Source organism: Cryptotermes secundus, unplaced genomic scaffold (assembly GCF_002891405.2).
Source record: "Cryptotermes secundus unplaced genomic scaffold, Csec_1.0 scaffold234, whole genome shotgun sequence".
Taxonomy (NCBI): domain Eukaryota; kingdom Metazoa; phylum Arthropoda; class Insecta; order Blattodea; family Kalotermitidae; genus Cryptotermes; species Cryptotermes secundus.
This window is the reverse complement of record NW_019725843.1, coordinates 2,610,236-2,631,266: the sequence shown is the minus strand read 5'-3', so window position 1 is coordinate 2,631,266 and position 21,031 is coordinate 2,610,236. Positions and strand designations below refer to the sequence as shown.

The 21,031-nt window shown below is 34.5% G+C and overlaps 1 protein-coding gene across 3 annotated transcripts in view; it reads left to right on the top strand.

The window, feature by feature from the left end:
* The window catches only part of LOC111863674 (muscle LIM protein Mlp84B), a 68,961-nt gene extending 48,307 nt beyond the window's left edge, over positions 1 to 20,654 (top strand). Inside the window, exons 4-12 of one of the 3 annotated variants that reach the window (XM_033751143.1) lie at positions 4,382 to 4,502; positions 5,763 to 5,859; positions 9,363 to 9,450; positions 10,998 to 11,115; positions 12,372 to 12,547; positions 13,463 to 13,595; positions 14,087 to 14,274; positions 15,689 to 15,794; positions 17,042 to 20,654. In XM_033751143.1, the coding sequence (XP_033607034.1) occupies positions 4,382 to 4,502; positions 5,763 to 5,859; positions 9,363 to 9,450; positions 10,998 to 11,115; positions 12,372 to 12,547; positions 13,463 to 13,595; positions 14,087 to 14,274; positions 15,689 to 15,794; positions 17,042 to 17,212 (1,198 nt within the window). In that variant the 3' untranslated portion in view covers positions 17,213 to 20,654. Of the gene's footprint in view, positions 1 to 4,381; positions 4,503 to 5,762; positions 5,860 to 7,369; positions 7,467 to 9,023; positions 9,112 to 9,362; positions 9,451 to 10,997; positions 11,116 to 12,371; positions 12,548 to 13,462; positions 13,596 to 14,086; positions 14,275 to 15,688; positions 15,795 to 17,041 lie in introns of all 3 variants that reach the window. The other 2 variants (XM_023850195.2, XM_023850194.2) reach the window with 2 other exon arrangements.
* Positions 20,655 to 21,031: the final 377 nt, after the last annotated feature.

Sequence of the window (21,031 nt, the reverse complement as noted above, 5' to 3'; positions counted from 1 at the left end):
AGCCCATTTGGGCAACAGTACCAAGCCACTGACTCTGGCCTCAGCCCTGCAGCTGCTAGTCCACCCAAGTTCCTACCAAATCATTTGCTAATATATAAAATGTGACATGTTTTTCTGTTACATGTACTTATGAGGAGCTTATTCTTTTAGGGAAGAGCTGATTTGGAACTAAGTGTCTCCCCAGTATCAAGTTTTGTCAATCAGAGAAAAGCCCGCATCAAAATTTATTAGCATGATTCATGTTTTTAAAATCCACATTTGTTCATTGTCCTTAACAACTTCAAACTGACACAAAATCATTTTTGGTTATGGACTTTGATTATGCTACTTTATTATTTGTTTTATACAAAGGAATCTTTTATTCATTCACTTTTATTTTAACTCTGTATCATTACATAGCAAGGAATCACTGTATGAAGCATCACACATAAGGCATAAACCATCTGCAGTTTATTTAGGCTTCCTAGTATTGAGCATTTGCAGCTAAATGAAAGCATTATGTAAGTTTGCATTGTCTTGTTTGAAGAAACCTTTCATGAAGCTCATTATTTTTCTGCGGTCCAAATTTTATTGTTATGGATATTATTATTTAACACTTTGCCTTCAGAATTGACAAAGTGTATGTATTAGAATACAGTCATAAAACCACTACTGTTATAAAATGTGGTAAACTGAATATAAATCCAACATAGTACCAGAAGGATTACTGTAGAAAATGGGAGAGACTACCTTACACTGTAGATAGAAAGGAAACTTTAAGTGGGCATCAGGTGTTACGAGGCTTCGTTGAAACCTGATAAGAATTCAAGGACGAAAAACGGGTGAGATTAAAAACAGTTTAAATGCAACTGAGGATGTTTGTTAACATTTCATAAAATGTGCATGCATGTAGCAAATATACTAGGCTACTTCTTACTTCTGCTGAAAGTAACCATAACCTAGATACCCTACTCACTGATCAGTCAGTATGCAGCAGTGTATGCTTCTTTTGCTTTCATATTTAAAGTTTTTGGTTGTGCAACACTTAGCAGTAAATCATCTCTCTGCATTATGGATTTATGTATCATTATGGGAGAGTTTACACCACAGGTGTCCCTTTTCTATTATTCATAATTAGCAAGATATCTTGCACTTCTTTTAATGCAACTTCGGTCAGTTCATTAACATAATTTTTATCACTTGGACTGATTATTTGAATCTCTCTTATTGACAGGTATTACTTTCCACCATCAAGTAATTTTAACGTATTTTAAGTGTTGTAACGTTTTCTTTTAGATATATTCATACATTCTGATTTTTGTAACAAGCAAGATTGTCTTTTAAATTGTAAATATATTTTATAATGTTGCCATAAATAAGAATAAAATATTGCTGTGGCTTCAGCTTACTGCTGTGGAACTTGGGTAGATTGAGTTACATATTTTTTTTATTCACACACTGGCAAGGCAAGCTCTTTTTTATGATTTTATGAAGAATGGAGAAAACCATATACTAGGCTACCTCATCATTTATGCTCTGCTGTCGATGCATTACAGTTGCAGTACTCTGGATATGTAGCTTGGATCGTATAAACCAAGAAATACAGAATAGTGACTTTGAAGAAACATACTGAGAATTAATAATTTGTATTTGCAGGATGCAGATGAGAGGAAAACATTGAAATCATTCGTAAAAAAGCAGGAAATGTAGATGGGACTAAATTGACTCAGAAATGTATGAATCATAGTATTTTGTGGTTATGGTGTTGAACTTAGCGTTCTTACAAATACCAGAGAGTTTTAGTTACATAAACTAATTCATGCATTAATTAATTTGGTTTTTTTATGGATATTTTCAGTTCATACTTTTAAATTAGAAAAGGTCAGTGACTTACACATGTGGAATAAAAATATGACAGTCTTAACTTACACATTTTGCAGTTATACTTCCGTGATAAATTCAATGATAATAAAACTGTAGTAAAGGGCTGAATTAAATTATGCAGTCTGTTGAGAGACATAATAGCAGGATTCTGTATATGCCTTATATATTAAGTGAATGACTTTGATAATCTAGCTTAGCAAAATCAAGAATAAACTTCAGATACCAGCACTGCAAAAGAGTTTGAGAATTTATGTTCGTTTCTTGGATCTAGTTACTTGACCAGCATAATACTAACTGCAATTAACTTATTATTTGAATTCTTTCGTCTTAAAATATGACTGGTGCTACTATTATTCCACACATGGAAAATGTTCTTTCATAAGGAGTTTTAACATTTTTACATGGGTATCCAGAAGTAATGCTACAGTTCGGTTTACACTTAACATTCTTCTAACAAACATCCAACATAAATATCCAGAAAAGTGAACGTTTAAGTGCCAATATAATTGCAATTTTGTTTTGTATATAAACTGCCATGAAACAATTCAAAATCAGAATTTAGAATAACGATTTTCCAAATATATTGCTCAGAATTTAAGGAAGTTGCATAGTATATATTTTATATCAGATTAAAAAGTTTAATCGAGTTTCGTTGTGAAATGGGTTGCCACTGTATAATATAAAGTGAAACTGAGTTACATTTAATAAAAAGGACAACACTTGTTACCTGAAATAATTAACAACTTCAGATCTAATGATGTAGCAGGGATTTTATGAATGTAATTGTTCTGACAACCCCCACCAAAAGAAATACATATATATAGTCCACTTTTTAAAAGTGAGTAAAATCGGAAAATCGGCTTCATTTAAAGTATGTATAGTAATGAGAAGAGTAAAAGCTTGGAGACAATACTTTTAAACCTTTTTATATAATAAAAGTTTAGAATTTCAAAAGCTGTAACTCAAAATTGCATGTGTGAGAGTTTTATAGTAGAAAGTTTACACTACATTATTCCTTCATAAGTATTAAAAATTTTAATTGATTTGTTTTAAGTGACCATTTATTGATGCCTACTGACAGAAAAGCTTTGGTCTCAGACAGCAAAAGCAAAGAGATGCTTTTTCCCACCACTCAGACACTCAGAATTTAGTTTAAATTAGAATAGAGAATATTAACATTGAATCTTTAGTTTTTCTATAATTGAAAGTGAGATAAAATGGGTATATTTAAGCCAGCAATATTTTATATCTTCAATATGCTCTTATTTAAGTTAATGTTAAAAGTTTTAGGCACTTGATAATGAGATTACTCCATTAAGTGTTGCACACTGTAAACACAAATGCACTGCACTGTGATATGTCACAGGCCTGCTTTTATTAACTGTTTAGTTGGTGTTTCTGACCCTGACCCATGCTGGTACAAGTAATGGGATAAGGAAAATGCCCTCAACAATATAGAAGCCTGTTTCAGTGTGAAAATAAAATCAGTTACAAGGGGATCAAACAGTTATTTAGAATAATGCAAACAAAAACAGACACCCTCCATGAATCAGGATGTTCATGTATGTTTAACCCTGCAACCTTGTGTATTTGTGGATGCCAGAATTATTACTTCAAGCTCAACCTTCTCCCATTGCTTACCTCCATCGGTCTTTCATCCAGGGACCCAAAACATGCCTGTCTAGGTGTAAAAATATTCAGTTTCCTTACTGGGACATAGATTCTTATGTCTTATTCAAGAAGATAAGTAATATATAATAATTGCTTCAAAAGTAACAAAATCAAAATTGTAATTTCCTGCATAAATTCTATAGTAATGAAGAAAAATTGGGTAATGGAATGGACAGATATGTACTTCATATTGTTTCTCTTGAGAGAATTGCATTATATTTGCTCTGTTTTGGGTTCCTGATTTTGTCTCTTTCATTTCAGGTTGAGATTTCAACACATAACAGATGATTAATAATCAATAATATATTTTTACATAATCATTTTTCTATAGCTGGCTTTTTTGAGATGCAATAGTACAACTAATAATATTAATACTACAAATAAATAAACTATAGTGCTGCACATAACATTAAGCTAAGTCTATTTTAATGCTTATAGTTTTTAAGATATTTTCATATCACTTTTGCTTATATTCTGTAATGTAAAATCTGATTAAGAAAGAAACTCAAAAATGCTTGCTAATTTTAAATTTTGTAATTTTCATGAAAACAAATAAAAGTATAATACTAAAATATAAGATTAAGAGGCTGTAAAGTTTTATGACAGCCAGTTCCATTCTTCTGTTTGTCATTTTTATTATAAGATCTGTTATTTCAGTATGACATCTTAAATAGGGCTATTGATTTTGCTCTATATGAGTTATTTTTGGCTTTACTTAACATGTAACTACTTAATGAGACTATCTAGAATTCATTAATAAATTTATGAAGGTTAGCTTGTATGAATGGAATAAATTTGACAAGGATGGTGCATGTTGAGGAGTACAATAAATTGTTTTTCACTTCAGTGAGATGGTGAACCATGCTGTGCAGGAGACGAAAGCCATTGCTAAGGCCCCTGAAGGTGAAGGCTGCCCTCGCTGTGGTGGTTATGTGTATGCTGCTGAGCAAATGTTGGCACTGGGCCGAGTAAGTATATTTACTGATGCCATCGTTAGCTGTGTGGCTGGGGTTTTCAGAACTGATGTGTGAGAACAGTAAGATTGTTCACACTTGAAGACTATTGGAGGTTACTTTACCATACATTGCATTCAGTATTTTGGAAATGTGTTCCATCCACCTAATAATGCTAAGCCTGTAGCACAAATGCCATAATAACATGATAGATTATTTTGGTTCACATGTTACTGATCATTAGCAACCTTTGCTTTGGAGTGCGGAATATTGAACCAAAATTTTTGGAAGAAGAAAAAGAAGATGCCGCTGCTGAAAGATTGTGACTTGCTATGACCTTAGTCTTGTCATTAATGTAAAGTCATGACAAAAGGTAGTGATATCCAATAATAGAAATTATTATCTGATGATTTATATATTCTAATATACTGGCATACACATCATTTTTAAAACTTTTTAATTTTGGTTAACAAAATAATCACATAGAGAACTTTACCTTTTAAAGTTTCTTGAAAAGTTTTTCGATCCATGGCCAGTGTGACCATTCTGTGTCTTAAATATATTTTATTCTTTTCTTGGCCTCTGAAGTAGCAACTGCTCTTGATTCATGTTTTGTCACTATAAATATAAATTCAAATTTAATAATTTGGAATTAAACTTTATTACAAAAAATCTAAACTTCTGCCCCTCAAATATCATTTTTTTTTGACACAACTCATNAGCAACAAAATATATGTTGTTTTTTAGATTAATAATTATTGTGTCATCATGCCTACAATTTCCATTGAAAGAGTTCAGTATACTTCATTTTATAGATATCTCCCACCACCACCACCACCACCACCACTGCCACCACCACCACCACCACCACCACATCAGCATCTCTGCCACCAACACGGCCATCATCATCATTATTGTTGTTGTATTTAATTTAATTTAGTTTAATTTATTTTGTCTGTGATGCAGATTATATTTATAGGTGACTACACTGAATTGTTCAGATATTTTTTTTTAATGCAGAAACTGTTATTGGCATTTCCGCATTATATTTTATTTCCAAACTTAAGTATTCCTTAAATAAATTTCAGTGCCTTCTCGTGTTATATTTGCCGATGGCAATTTTGTAAGTTTTGTATAGTGTATCCTGGCAATCTTGGCATAGTTTTGTTCCCAAAATGACAGTAAGTATTTGACAGTATTACTACTTTTTATTTTTTGAGATCATGATACTGTCACACTTATGTGCAATATAGATGTGAAATGTCCGTACCATAGGGCTGGCACAAGGGCTGCTTCCGCTGTAATAATTGCAATCGCACACTGGATTCCACAACACATTGTGATGGCCCAGATAAAGAGATATACTGTAAAGGTATGGTCATTCAGCCATGAGGGACTCGCAGTGTACATGTGTGCTCTGGGTTGCCCCAAATCTGTGCTAGTCTGTTCACCCATCTGCCTGTCTACCTGTCATCCAGTTCAAGTGAGACTTTAATGACATAACTGTCTGAAACTATGCACCACAGTGATGAGCTGAGATAAGGTGGACAAATAGCATTTTGTCTGTTGGAATATATCCAGCATGTAGATAATATTTTCAGATTTTTCCTCCTCAACAGTTGCCAGAACTTAAAGATAAGTTTGACTGTGTTGAAACCTAATAAAGCCACACTTGAACTAGAGCAGCAGCTGTCCTGGCCAATGTAAGATTGTTTATTTAACCCTTTCACTTCTTTTACAGCACGATCTGAAATGGCAGTTGTATGTCTTTGTCTCTGTGCATCTCTTCTGACATCCATCTACATTTTCCTCTTTGTAGTGTTCATACGTTTGCAAGTAGTGTGGCCCCACCTTGTGCCTCATTTCTGGTTGATTTTCAAATATGTATCAGCCTTCACATGAGACAATGCTGAATACTAAAATTCTTGATTCCTCTCTCTGAGTAAAACTTATTAAGTTGAACATTTTTTGTATTACTTTTCCCAATAATAGTTTTTATGTGATAATAAATCTATTTTATTATTTATGAGGCGAAATAAAATCATTATTGATACCAAGTATTAGTATTATCTGGTCCATACAGTTCCAAAAGTTTTCAAACATATTTTTCCATAATATCACTATTGTAATTAATTCTCTTTAGATCATTAAAAAATAATTTAAATGCATTGACCACATTTATCCATAATATACATACCATGTTTTTGTAAAACTGAAAGGACATAGTCCCTTCTAATTTAAATAACGACAGAAATTTTCAGGAGTCCAAAGCAACCAAGCCACAAATATATGATCAGTTTAAATTATATGTTGTGCGAACATTCTTATTATTCATTGAGTATTTGAAAATAAAGGTATGATACTCATCAAGCATAAAAATACAAATATGGAAGTTACATCAGACTTTTGTAAGAAGACAAGCTTTACAGTTTACCTTCCTTCATATCTGAGTATTAGGTTCAAGAACTATGAAGTAATAAGGGAGAAAATCAAAATCAATTTCACTTCATATTTTTCCATCTGCTTGCAACAACAAAGGAATAAAAATTATGCTGTACTGATCATTCACCCAAAGTTAAGAGTACACAAAGTCAACATGTGTATATTTCATGTCCAAAGATAGTGAACGATATTGAACATAACCTGACACATCAAGCATTTCACCATTATTATTAACCTTCACAGTCACAATATTCAGGCTACCAGCATAAGTATCAAGTTTCAATCTGGTGGCACATATCAGCTATGATGCTGAAAACATTTTCTGTTGGTGTCATAGTAACCTGATATTCCATTATCTTATGTCTCAATTCATAGAAGACAATGATCAGAAAGTCTTCCTGAACTGAATTTCACCTTTCCATGTTATTGTTATGTTCAAGTCATGGCATAGGGGATGCTTCAAATGTGGCGAATGCTCGAAACGACTAGACTCGGTCAATTGTTGTGAAGGACCTGACAAGGATATTTACTGCAAAGGTGTGTAAGAATAAAAATTTTCATATAATGAAATCAAAAAATGTTCTTTCAAAAACATCCGTTTCAACTAATAATTTTATTAATACCTATATAATTTTTATTAGGGCTGGTTAATATGTTAACAGATTCTAACAAGACTTCTAATACACTTCTGCTTAGCACTCCTAGAACGTTGTTTACAGTGTTCTTTGTGTCACTTCAGAATCCATGTCCAATTATGTGGTGAGTTTTCTCTTTGTGTATTCTGTATATCTGTGTAGCCTAGGAAAGTGGAAAATACATGTATATGTCTGATGTTAATCATCAATTTTGCACTAAATATTAATTATGCTCGCAAGTAAATATAGTGCTGTTTCCTTTAAATAAGTTTTAGTAAATTAATATTAATAGGAAAATATATGTACACATCACTCCTCAGTGCAAAAGTTTCACAGATATCCAGTGGAAGCAAAGAATGTAGTGATCACCTATATTTCTTGTTCTGGTATAAAGAAAAATTGGGGAGGACCTAATAATTTCTGAACTGTTTCGTGGATCTTCAAAAGAATGGTATGAACATCGTGTCACTAGGGGCAACCCCATCTTTATAATTTTTAATTTACTGCTGTGTAAAACATTAAAAATATCGATCTTGCAAACTTTTCAAGTGGAAGTGAGATTTTTATGGCAATAGTTATTAAGAGCTGTATTTTTTTAATTTAAATTATTCTTTATAGACTGAAAAGAAATCTATAGTCAGCTGCCAGTTTATGGAAATAGCTAATAGAAGTAACAGAATTAATAGAAGTTGAATATATTTAATTGTATGATTTTGGAAGTGTATGACTTAAAAGAATTTTTAATGATGTCATATACAGTGGAAACTGGAATAATATAAATAGGGTTCAATAATGAGCATTATGAAAAAAAAAAGGTAAAGGTAAAGATATCCCTATAACAGGCCATGGAGGCCCATAGCATTGTGAGACATCGAAGCTTCCACATTTTCTAGACATTCGGCTCACAGATGATGGTAAGTGTATCAGCCTTACAAGCCAGCAGCCCTTTACACCCAGGAAGATTCCTGGTACTCACTTCTGTTAGAGACTGAGTTGATTGCAGGGCCATAGTGCGGCTGGAAGGACTAGGTCAAATGAAAAATGTAATGACCTCATCAGGAATCAAACCCGCAACCTCCTGGCTTGTAGCATAGTGCCTCAACGAACTATGCTACCACTTGCCCAATGAGTATTACAGGGGATTCTAAACTATATCAAAGATATATTCAAAGTTTTTAAATGCAATAAGTGTAAATTAATATTTTGGGAGCTGTGACACTCCAAATTATATGAAGCTCCATTAGAACACATTACAACAGAGCTCTATTTTAACCTATCTTTAGAACTTATGCTTCCACCTCACGATGTTTCTGAAACTTTATTTTCTTTTGTTTAAGGTAATTGAAATAATACATTGAATGAAATTATGATAAGAGATTTTATAATAATGTTTTATTGTGTTAGCATTAAGTAGCTGAGGATTTTATTGTGTTGTGTAAAACTTGTGTTATTTCTGCAGTTTGCTATGGCAAAAGGTTCGGCCCCAAGGGGTATGGCTATGGTCAAGGTGGCGGTGCGTTGCAGAGTGATATTAGTTATGCTAATGGGTATGTAGCATAGCATAAATTTAAACAAGTCCCTGGTCCTAACCAAGCATTTACCATTTAAATATTACACTGTTCATATAGCTTAACCCTTCAGTATTTACTTGAAGATGCCACTGCATAAAGCTGTATGCTTGGTAGTGATAATACTTCAGGCAGACAATGAAAAGGTTTAAGCTGTAAATGCTTGTTTATGGTCCAGGTCTTTAACTCAGAGTGAGTTAAAATTGATATATTTTCTCCTCCTCCTGCAGTTTGCTACGCTAAACGATATGGGCCTCATGGAATTGGGCGTGGAGGCGGGTCAATAATAGGGCTCACGTCAGATATATTGGATGCGAGGTAGCCAGCCCCCTGATTGGTTGGGTCTTGATATGCAATAATGTTACAGCATGTAGGACACCTGTGTTCATGTATCAAATGTATTGTTAGATAATCCTTGCACTCTGTCTTTCCAAACTTTTGTTAATCTATTTATATAATGAGACCTACCTTTTCTTTGTGTAAATTTATGGGTGACAGTCAGAGATATGTGTAAATAAAAAATACAGAATCAGAAAATATTTTATGCTGCTTGGATTTTCACCTTTCACTGTTCATTTTGGACGTGCTGAAACTTTGATATTTATGATAATAATCCGTATAAAAATAGTATTTCTCACATTAACTATTTCTGACCAAACCTTCCAGGCACAATATAGTTTTGTTGGAATGTTTTGAGTTTTGAAAATCGTTCTCTAACTTCCTCTAATTGTATAGATGGCTTTTGTTTCTCCTGTGTTTCTAGTTCTGATCATTACAATTCAAGAATCAATGAAGTCCAAGTCCTGTACTTTGTTGTGATCACTCCCCATCCATTACAAGGAGACTTTCAGCATGTTGAATCCTATGATACAAATGAACCAGCTCTTTTTGAAACAAAGTATGCCATTCCCCCTCTTTGTTTTTGTTCATTTTTTTAAACTGGTACTGGATTTTGAGTTTTCAGAACCATAATAAGCATTGTGTTTTTACAATTTTTTACTTTGTGATGATGAAACCTTCAGGTATGTATATTGTTTGTTGAAAACATGACATGTCTTGGCCTGCAGAAGTTTCTCCCTTGGGGTGGTTTCCAAAATGAAAATATTTTCAAATTGTGATGCATGTTGTTTCTGTGTTCACATGACTTCTGGCACAATCGCTTATTCTTTCTTCTTCATAGTTGCAGTTATATTATCAAGAAATGACTTAAGTCACCTTGCCAGGCCTACTGTATTCAGTGATTTAAGAAATCAAGGCATTTGTATCCTACCATTAGAGATCACCCCACCACCACCATACTTCCTTAAGATTTGAATGATAAAAAAATTGTTTAAAAAATTGCAAATACATTAACACATATTCTTCAAAATACAGAAATGAAATAGTAATCATATGAAGTGTGTTATTACATTTGTATCTGACCCATTTAATTAACAAATTACTCCACCTAGATGTATGATATGAGAAGTGTTTGGAAATATAAGTACTTCTACATACTTTGCATTATATAATATTTGTTTTTCAAATGCGACCAAGATAGTGATAGGCATAACATTTTGAGGTTATAGACTATTGACTTGATAGGAAATTCATGGGTTACATATGCATATGCACAACAGTCACGTTCAGGTAAAATTGATACCACTTGGCCATTTATTTTTTACATTCCAAAGAGTTTCTATTTCCCTCATATTATGTAAAATAAATATTAATTTGGCTGCATATTTATCTAGTAAGAAATTATCCACAGTGTTCATAATATTTTAATTCTGCTCATAATAACAGGTATCTGTATTTCTGGTAAAGTTTGAATTTGTGAAAGCCTACCTCAATGACTTGTCATGAAGTATATCATTGTTTTTTAGTGAAGCACCTAGGACAACAGTGATTGATACAGCTATCATTAAGGCCCCTGCTGGCCAGGGGTGCCCGCGATGTGGTGGTGTCGTTTATGCTGCTGAGCAAATGCTAGCTAAGGGCAGAGTAAGTACATAAAGCACATATTATTTTAACCACCTTACTCCGTGGTACACCAAGCTCCATAGGCTCCATAGAATGCAAAGGCCTTTATACATATCATGCTTTACAGGCACTGGAAGAACTCTAACTTAAGAGCAAGGCAGTAAACAGCTATAGGAAATTCTCACTTCTTCTAGAATCCAGTCATGACCATTACAAGTATCATGAAGTCTTTGTTGTGGAACCTATCCTTGTCACGTTCAGTTCACTTCTCTTTCACATAAATTATTTTCCAAAGAATGCTTCAGTAGCGCTTTCAGTATACTAAGTAAACTATGGGCTAGGTGACATAGGAATCGAGGTTTGATTATTGGAAAGGGGGCAGAGACTATTCTATTGTCCACAGTGCCCAGACTGACTCTGGAGCCCACCCACCCAGCCTCCTATCCAATGAGCACCAAAGGCTGTTTCTCTGAGAGAAAATTGTCCGAAGCATGAAGCAGACCATTTACTTCTATCTAGTGCCAAATTAAGAATGTACAGAATTATGCCGCCACTATGCTTAATTAAGCAGAGGAGTAATGTTCACTCATCTGCATCTTAGATTAACAAATAATCTCTTTATACAAGGATTTCCTACTCAAATTAAGTAACAATTTATTGTTTTCTGAATCAGCCTACATGTTGCACTATTTTAACTTCCTCGATTTTATTAGCTTTTTGAATCTAGACAAAGAGACTTGGTATTGCATTGCTAATTATTTAACTGCACCTCTTTTCCCAACTGATTGATAATTTCAAGTTTCTGTTGAATACTTAACACATCACACTTCCTTTCACACCCTGACATTTTGCTAAGGTACTTGAAGATCGATACAAAGAGACTAACTGGGGCGGTGTATCTGTCCTTGAAACTTTCCACAAATCCTTGCATTCTTTCACCCCTACCCTAGAACATTGTGTTAGCACAACGGGACCAAAAAATGCAGAGCTCTGTTCACACTAGTGCGAAAATAGTGTTACAACTCACCATGTGAAACAAAAGTGTAAATATTCAACAACATATAAGCCTCAAAAAATCCCTGTTAAGCCACAAACCGGTTTATCTGCCCCCGGATAATCGACAGTTCAGTGTATATGTCACACCTATTGCAATTGCTTTTCTTTGATATCCTCCAAATTTACCATTCATAATCATTTTATTGTTTATTGTCGATAAAGTATTATGATATAAACTAAGAAATAAATTGTTATAGAATTTTGCCCTGTCTTAATTTCAGGAATGGCATCGCAAGTGTTTCAAGTGTCGTGACTGCACCAAGACCTTGGACTCAGTTCTAGCGTGCGATGGACCTGACCGCGATGTCTACTGCAAGACTTGCTATGGCAAGAAATTTGGCCCACATGGTTATGGTTTTGCTTGTGGTTCGGGATTCCTCCAGACTGATGGACTTACGTAAGTGTAAATACTCCTACTGTAGGAAAAACTGGCAGGTCTCTTACATGGTTATGACACTTTACTTTTAATGTGGTCCAGTACTTACATTCCAGTTACATGATGAGAAATTTATGTGTAAATATAAGCAAATAATTCATGATGAAATTAACAAGAAGCTGGATGAAATTGTATTATGAGGAGCTTCATAAATTTTACTAGTCACCAAATACCATGCATATAAAATCAGGAAGAAATTGATGGGCAGGACATGTAGTACTCATGAAGCGATGAGAAATGCATATAATATTCTATCTGGAAAGCTTGAAAGGAAGAGACCACATAGGGTGTGTAATATTAAAATGGATCTTAAAGGAATATGGTTGTTACACTGTGGATTGGAATCAAGTGACACTTAATTTTTTATTTTATTTATTTTTTATTCGTGGGTTTGGGTAGAGTCCCTTGGTACTGCGGCCACAAACCTTTTGTGCTAGCCAGTGATGATAAATGAAAGAATAAAATATTCAGTGGAATGATAATTGGCAGGGGAGAACTGAAGTACTTGGAGAAAGACCTCCATTTCCATTTTATTCACTGCAACTGCGATGAAATTAAACCTTGTGAATTGTGGTAAGAACCCAATGATTGACCATCTGATGTAGGACAGGGAATAATGGCAGGTTCTTTTGGTTGGGGAATTTCCGAAAATAGTTGAATATTATTAGTTTTTAGGAATAACTATGATGTGTGGAGTTAATTAGGGCTTTTTGGTAGTGGAATAAACATTTTCCGCAACCTTGATCTTCAACTAAGGATTTAGTTCTAGGTGTTAACACTGTTTTGTTCATACTGAGTGTGTTTCCTTAGAAAAACATATAAATTGCTAAAGATATGACAACTTTAATCTGAGTTTCACAATCTCACTCTGTGTAGAGAGGAGGAGATCTCCAGTTTTCGGCCTTACTACAACCCTGATACAACATCCATCAAGGCTCCAGCTGGCCAGGGGTGTCCTCGATGTGGAGGTGCTGTGTTTGCTGCTGAGCAGCAGCTTGCAAAGGGAACGGTACGCAAAACACTGCCTTGGTATTAGTATTAAAACATGTACATAACAAATATACAAGACTTGGAGTATTCACAGCAACTGAAAGTGATAGACAATTCTTGTGTTACCATCTCCATCAGCTCAGACTTTCAGTGCAATGTTTCAGAGGTATTCCATGTCTCTGTCCTCAGGGAATGACATACTGGCTTAACATTTATGTTTATGATATACATACATGAAGTCCTCTGTGACAGATTTTGACTACAATTTGACATGCATTATCTCCCAAGAAAATGTTATAGCTAATAAATAATTTGAGATTTGTGGAACAACGATAAATAACAATTTTTTTTTAATTAAATTAAGAAAGTGTTGGTAACCCTGTAACAAACTACATGACATCCTTTCCTTAATCTGAACTTAAACCATAATCTGAATGCTTACCACCTATAAAACCTGAAATCTCACTTAAAATTATTTCTAATAGTGTAAAATGTTTGTAATTTAACCAGATGTGGCACAAGAAATGCTTCAACTGCTCAGATTGCCATAGGCCACTGGATTCAGTACTAGCATGTGATGGTCCAGACCGTGAAATATACTGCAAGGCATGCTATGGAAAGAAGTTTGGCCCGAAGGGCTTCGGTTATGGCCATGCTCCTACTCTGGTATCTACCCATGGAGAATCAACCATCTCTTAGTAAGTTACTGTCAAAATATCTTTACTGATATGTCTAACCAATCAAGTGACAGTTAAATGGAATGGAAACATACAAGGACAGAAAGTAGGGATTGTTGAAGAAATTCACCACTTTTAACCTAACTTCATCAACCATTTTTGCCTGTGTATATCACCAGTTAAAATTCAGCTGGGTATGAACAGTGTACTTATTATTGGTTATAAATTAACATATACCAGTAGTCATCTTTTATGGAGACTTTGTGTTTTGGCTGAGCAGGAATTGTTACCAGTCCAGTTTGTCAGGATTTGGGGAACAGTTTGCTGAGCGCTGTAATCGAGAGAGGTCGAGTGTGGAAATGTTAATATTATGATAATAATAAACAAAACATCTGTTCATGTGTGAAATAAATACTGCAGAGTCATGTGAGAGGTAGTGGTTAATAACACTTCTGGCATATATCTGTAAATGTACTGCATAATAATATGTAAATAAATCATATGGCCATTAGCTATTACTAGTTCCCAATACATCTATAACTACTTTTAACTAATATTTGTCCTGCTACTAATAATCAGACCTCATTGTCTTGCTTTTCCCTAGTATGGTTTGTCTTTTTTGCCATCACCATCTTTGGGGTATCGCTCTAAAAAAAGTCAAAGCCAAAGCCATTCTGTGTTTTTTGTGTGCATCCATGAGTATTTTCAGAAACCATATTGCACAAAACTTTGTGATAGCCTAATCTAGCTCTGATAAATTCATAGAGAACAGCGTGTGAAATTTGTGGAAATTTACGCAAAATTTCTGAAATTGTGAAGCGCCATCATTCATAAATTTTTTGGTCAACACTTTGAACAAGATCATCACTCATTACAGATGGCCTGCCGATCACTTCGCTCTTCTTTGTGAACATTTTCTCGCTCATCTTTGAACATTCTACATCACCATCTTATAGTTCTAAACTCCTTACATTTTGGCCATAAACCACACATGATTAATGAGGAATTCCACAGCGCTCACGTTTTTGAGTGAAGAAACTGGAAAACAGCGCGAATTTCGCAGCTGGGAGGATTGTCAGTCACAGGACACATCATAACTCACTCTGTAGAGACAAGAACAAACACTAGGTGACCAGTTATATGATGGTTTACAAGGCAATGAGCCATGTGACACTATCTCACATGCGTGAGCGCTCCCCTGCTTCTATGTCAGTTGCCTAAAATAAAAGGAGATTACATTCCAAATAGCACTTGCATATTGCCACAACTTGGCCATTTTAAATCGAGCTTTCAAAAATAAGCATTTTATTGCCTGAATTGATTATAATTTTATTGCTTTGTCATGTATTTTGTGTGCATTTATATTGATTCATCACATATATTCTGTGCATTTACATTGATTACTCATATTTTTTTTTTTTTATTTTGCCTTTAGCCCTGATACCAAACCTACAACAGGATTTAAGGCCCCTAAAGGACAAGGTTGTCCGCGATGTGGTTTTGTTGTGTATGCTGCTGAGCAGATGATCAGTAAGAACAGGGTAAGTATTGATTTACATATTAATGTTTTATGTTGTGGGTCTCAAGGGGCTTGGTGCCAAGATGAACTGATTGGTGGTAAAAAGAAAGTCATGAAGTGACTCTGACTCTGACTCTGACTCAGACTGTGAGTTAGCTCAGTTAGAAGGAAGCCCCCATTCAGAAAGCATTTGAGCATGGAAACAGAGGAATAACCATTGGAGATGTTACCGGGCAACACCGCAGATTTCAAAGACTTAGTATGTTCTGTAGTGATTTGTAAAGCGTGGAGATTAATGGTGGCTCTATAATTAAGTGTAGTCAAGAGTCATGCTTTAAAGTGGTCAGTAAATCCAATCTCCAATCGAAAACCCCATCAAGAGTCACTCAAACACATGACAATATGTACATAGTCAGATAACACACATTCATTTAACAGTTATAGTTGTAGGTTTTATTGCCTATATTTCTTACTCTCTCCATCTTCAGGGTGAAATGACTGTCCACATGACATTTAGTAGTATAGGTCTGCAAATTGGTGGGAACTGCTCTGTTTGATGCATTGAGTAAATGGTAACAATAACAAAAGGACAGACATTGCAATATAAGCCTTTAGGCTGGGGCCACACGAGCGCACAAAATGCGTCCGTTGTAACGGACGTTTGCTGAGGACACCACACAGTTGCAGAATGCGGTGCATAGTTTTTTGTCTGCAGTGGAGCCAGAAGAAAGCGTAGCATTTGCACCTCTTGTTTAGTTCTACAACGGATGTCACGACATTCGTTATAACGGACGCATTTTGTGTGGTCCCAGCTTTAAAGAGATTTTGTCCCGGCCTTGCCAATAAATTCTCACACAGGCCTATGGAAAGTGAGATAAAAACGGATATTCAAAATGCCAATCTCTTTCTGGAGAGGCTGAATATGTGACATGTCTGGAACTGTAGTAAACCTGCATGCAAGGTGCAGGCCAGAAAGAAACAAAAGTAGAAGGAATAGTACAAGAGAAAGAGCAAAAAAGTGAGGGGAGGAAGAGAAAAATAAAAATGAAGGTAAGGGCAGAGTGGTTGGAGTTTTCTCCCTTTTAGGGGAGCTGTAGAAGTGGCTGGCTCAAATATAAACTCTTAGAGAGTTATGAATTCAGAACTCCATAAACTAAATTAAATATTAGTATTTTAGTCCTCAGTTTAGTTTTATTGTTGTGGATCAGATACTGAGCAGGGTGTTAAAATCATATTTTAAGTCTCTTTTTAAATTCTTTCAACTTTCAGATCTGGCACCGACGCTGCTTCCACTGTGGTGAGTGTGGCCGCTCTCTGGACTCCACCAACTTGAATGATGGTCCAGATGGTGACATCTATTGCCGTGGCTGTTATGGCCGAAAGTTCGGGCCCCATGGTGTAGGTTTTGGTATGGGTGCTGGAACCTTAACTATGGCTTGAACCTACTCCCACTGTTCCCTCATACCCAAATTAGATCCCTTTGAATGCGTGTTGTAAGTCAAGTTTTTCTTCTGTATCTTTCAACTATTTCCACCTCAACCAAGACTCAAAAGGGAACAAAATACAAGATGTTTACTTTTGTAGTATGGTGTAGTACTCGAGGTCATATTGGAATAACTTGATCAACTTATGTTTTCATGGGGTATGCAACTCAATTTGCTATATATGTATATCTACCTATGCGCAATACATCCCATATAGCTTCTTCTAATGTCATTTTTTGTTCTCAAATATCCATGGCTTACATTACTAGATATAAATCATGCTATATTGATCAGAAATTGTGGAACTATTTGTATTCTAACAAAAATATTACGGAATGCTTTTATTAATATATTATATAATATTAAAAGGGGGCTTTAAGAAAGGAATGAGCATTTAATTGAATATGAGACTCAAGACCATGGATGTGGCTGGAAAAAATTGTATTCAAGCATGTTGCAACAACACAGTGATTGGGCAAGTAGGAAGCGAAAAAGAAGTAGTGCCGGGAATGTTGCAATCATTGACTTTAATTTTTTCTTTCTGTATAAGAGTACAAATATCTGTCAGTTTAGGAGAAGTTGTTTACACATCATGTTGGTGTTTCTTTCTTTTCTTTCAAAACTTCTGTGTGTGCATGTGTACTTCTTGTGGGGTCAAAGCATGGAAGGTAAGTGATACTGTTAGAGCCTTGTCTTGTCACATTACAGTAATATGTATATGTGTATACGTGTTGGTGCATTCCGCAACTATTACTTGTCTGATCACTGTGTAGAACAACATAGTTCCTGATGAGTTTTTTCATAGTCACAGATAACCCTTGTAGTAATCGTATGCTATCTGCGTGCAATATCACATTACAAGCAATTATTTTGTAGATTAAAAGTTGAGCATAATATTTGTGTGAATGAATATGATAGAACAACCTCTCAGGTTGATTACTCTAGTCAATGAGACCTGAATATATATATAGGACATTTATTCCTTTTGTGCATATTTTGTGAAATGCCTGACATGAAGTATTATTTTGTTCATAATGTTCATATATGACTAAAAAATGTTTTATTACTTCTAAGATCAGCGTATGAGCTTTTGTGTTGGACAACCTTTGAAAAAATGTTCTTAGGAATAATTTGAAAAACCTTGAAATTTGCCCTTGGATGGTGTTTTCTATGACCGGTATGGGAAACATCACCCATAAGGCACCATTATCATTAAGAAGTAGAGGATAAAGGCAGGATTCAGTATGAAAGAAAATGAGTCATTCATAAGTGACAGAGTTGTTGTTCAGGTATTTCATTGTTGTTTGCTTTGGTTTGGCAATAAATTTTGTCATCTCAACCAGGATTGACACTGGGTCTCATGCCCGCCATGCGAGCGGGTGGGAGACTGGGGTGATAATATTTTTCACTTTAACCAATATTAAAATACAACAGTTTGAGAAACAGTTGCAATGTGCACTGTGACAACCGCTTACTTCTTTTATAGAAGGTAGCAACAACAGAAACTGTCACATTAACAACATTAATGGCAGAGAAACTTGTAAAATATCCCTCTCTATATGATCATTCAATTTAAAGATATTGTATGAAATATTTTTCAAAATAAGCACTAAAGAAGATTTTGGGAAGATACTGTATTCATTGAAACTAATGCAATTTTTTTTTTGGTAAAAACAAAAGACTGCAGCATGAAGTAGATCATACAGAATACTATATTGTATATGCAAATGTTTGACTCAGAATTTACCATTGTATGCAATAACATTGTGGATTTTAACGAACTAACAAACTGAGGAATTCTTGCAGATTTTCGTTTTGTGAACAGCTGTAAATACTGGATTACAAGCAAGAATTCTTTGATTAATTTTACTGTTATTTAATTTTAAGGGTTTAAATATTACTTCTGATCAGCTTCTTACTTTATTTGAACTGTTGTCTATTTCCATCAGAATACAGTGTAGGATGATAGTATTAACAGGACTATATTGAAGGATCCACTACCACAATGAGGACTCAAACCTTCCTACCACAGATTCCATTTGAGTCTAACTACAAGTGTCAAAAAACATTGCTCATCTCAGCACATATATGGTGGACTTGGATGAAGTAGTTGAATATATTTTATGGACAGCAACTGCACTGGCAAGCCATATCAATTTGCCTAGAGCAAGTTTATTTTGACAGCTGAGTTACTGATGACAGAATATGTTCATTATTCCTATAAAAATACCTTTACTTTAGGAATAAATGGAATAGATTCCATAACAAGACTTTATTAACACAATTGTGTTACACAAATAGAAGATAATTTGAATAAAGTTGACGCTGAACATTATTTGCTATAATATTCTTATATAAATGCAATTGAAGCTGATGAGGAAATGTATGAAGGGATTGCAAAACGAGGAAATCACATATGAAGAAACAGTGGCAAATGTGTTGATGTTACATCTAAAGCTTACATGTTTTTCACAGTAATTGACACAAGTCTGTGAGTTCAGACGTAGTAAGGATTTGTTTAATTATGCTGGCAAAAGTGAGCCAGACAAACTGATTGACACAAATAATAATCCAGGACTATCTTCAGACTAAGCAGTAGACACCCAAATACAAAACTGTTTTTTACACAGAGATGCATTCCTTCACGTTCTTTTTATATCAGATTCATTTTGAAATAGCACCCTTATTTCAGATTAAAATATTTCACTGCTAATCTGAAGACTTTATTGTATAAAGTTATTTTATGAGCAGTGATGAAAATGTTACATAATAGCAAATTTTTAATCAACTGTAGCAAATTGAATATATATATATATTTTTTTTAAGACAGTGTCATTATACAACCAAGCATAAATAGTCTGAAGTCACGAAGAAAGCTGAGCATGAAGGTACTCTGTAATGGGATTAAAATGTCTGAAGTTAGACCTGGGCTTTACTACGAATAAATACAAAAAATATAAATAATAAAAAAATCGCATTATAATGAAATTAAAAACTCGGATCATGACTGAGGGAACAAATCCAATCAAAGTGTTCATTGTTTGTCTTCTTACCATTTCCTTCTCCTTCCTTCATTTTGTAATTTTTTTAGGGAACATCGAACGACCAGGCCTGAATTTTTGGCTTGTGAATAACGTATACTGTGTATGGTAAATATCATTGAATTGTATGACTTAAGCATACTACATAATTTGCATCTTTTTAATCAGCCTTTTCTTGCTTCAACTTACTGACTATTATGATGAGCGTACATGATGCTGATCCACGTAGTTCAGCGGCAGGTTCCTTGATTCATTGCTTTTTGCATTTGTTATCACAATCATTGTTATTACTATTACTTTTGTCTGGAATGTATGTAATGTATGGAAAATAATCTGAATAAAAGTGATCCAACAAAACAGTCTTCCACTGTTTCCCAGAGAGCATCCTGAACTAAGAGTGTTGCACTGTTGTGGTCCTCTGTGAAAAGTCTTGACATATAAGAACTGGTGAGATCCATTTATTATTATTATTTTTTATTATTTATTATTATTATTATTATTATTATTATTATCATCATCATCATCTCTTGTCACAGGTTTATTTCCTGGTATTCCTTTCTCTTGAACCAGTGATGCACCTCACCACTCAGGCTTCAAGCTTCGCACTGTAGCACTTTCCGTAGTATGTGTGATGTTCNATTTCATGTTCCACATTCGCTGAATTTTGATGCTTAAATTTTTATATTTTAATTTCTTCTCTGCTTGTTTTTGCACTACATTCCTGTCCGATGGTA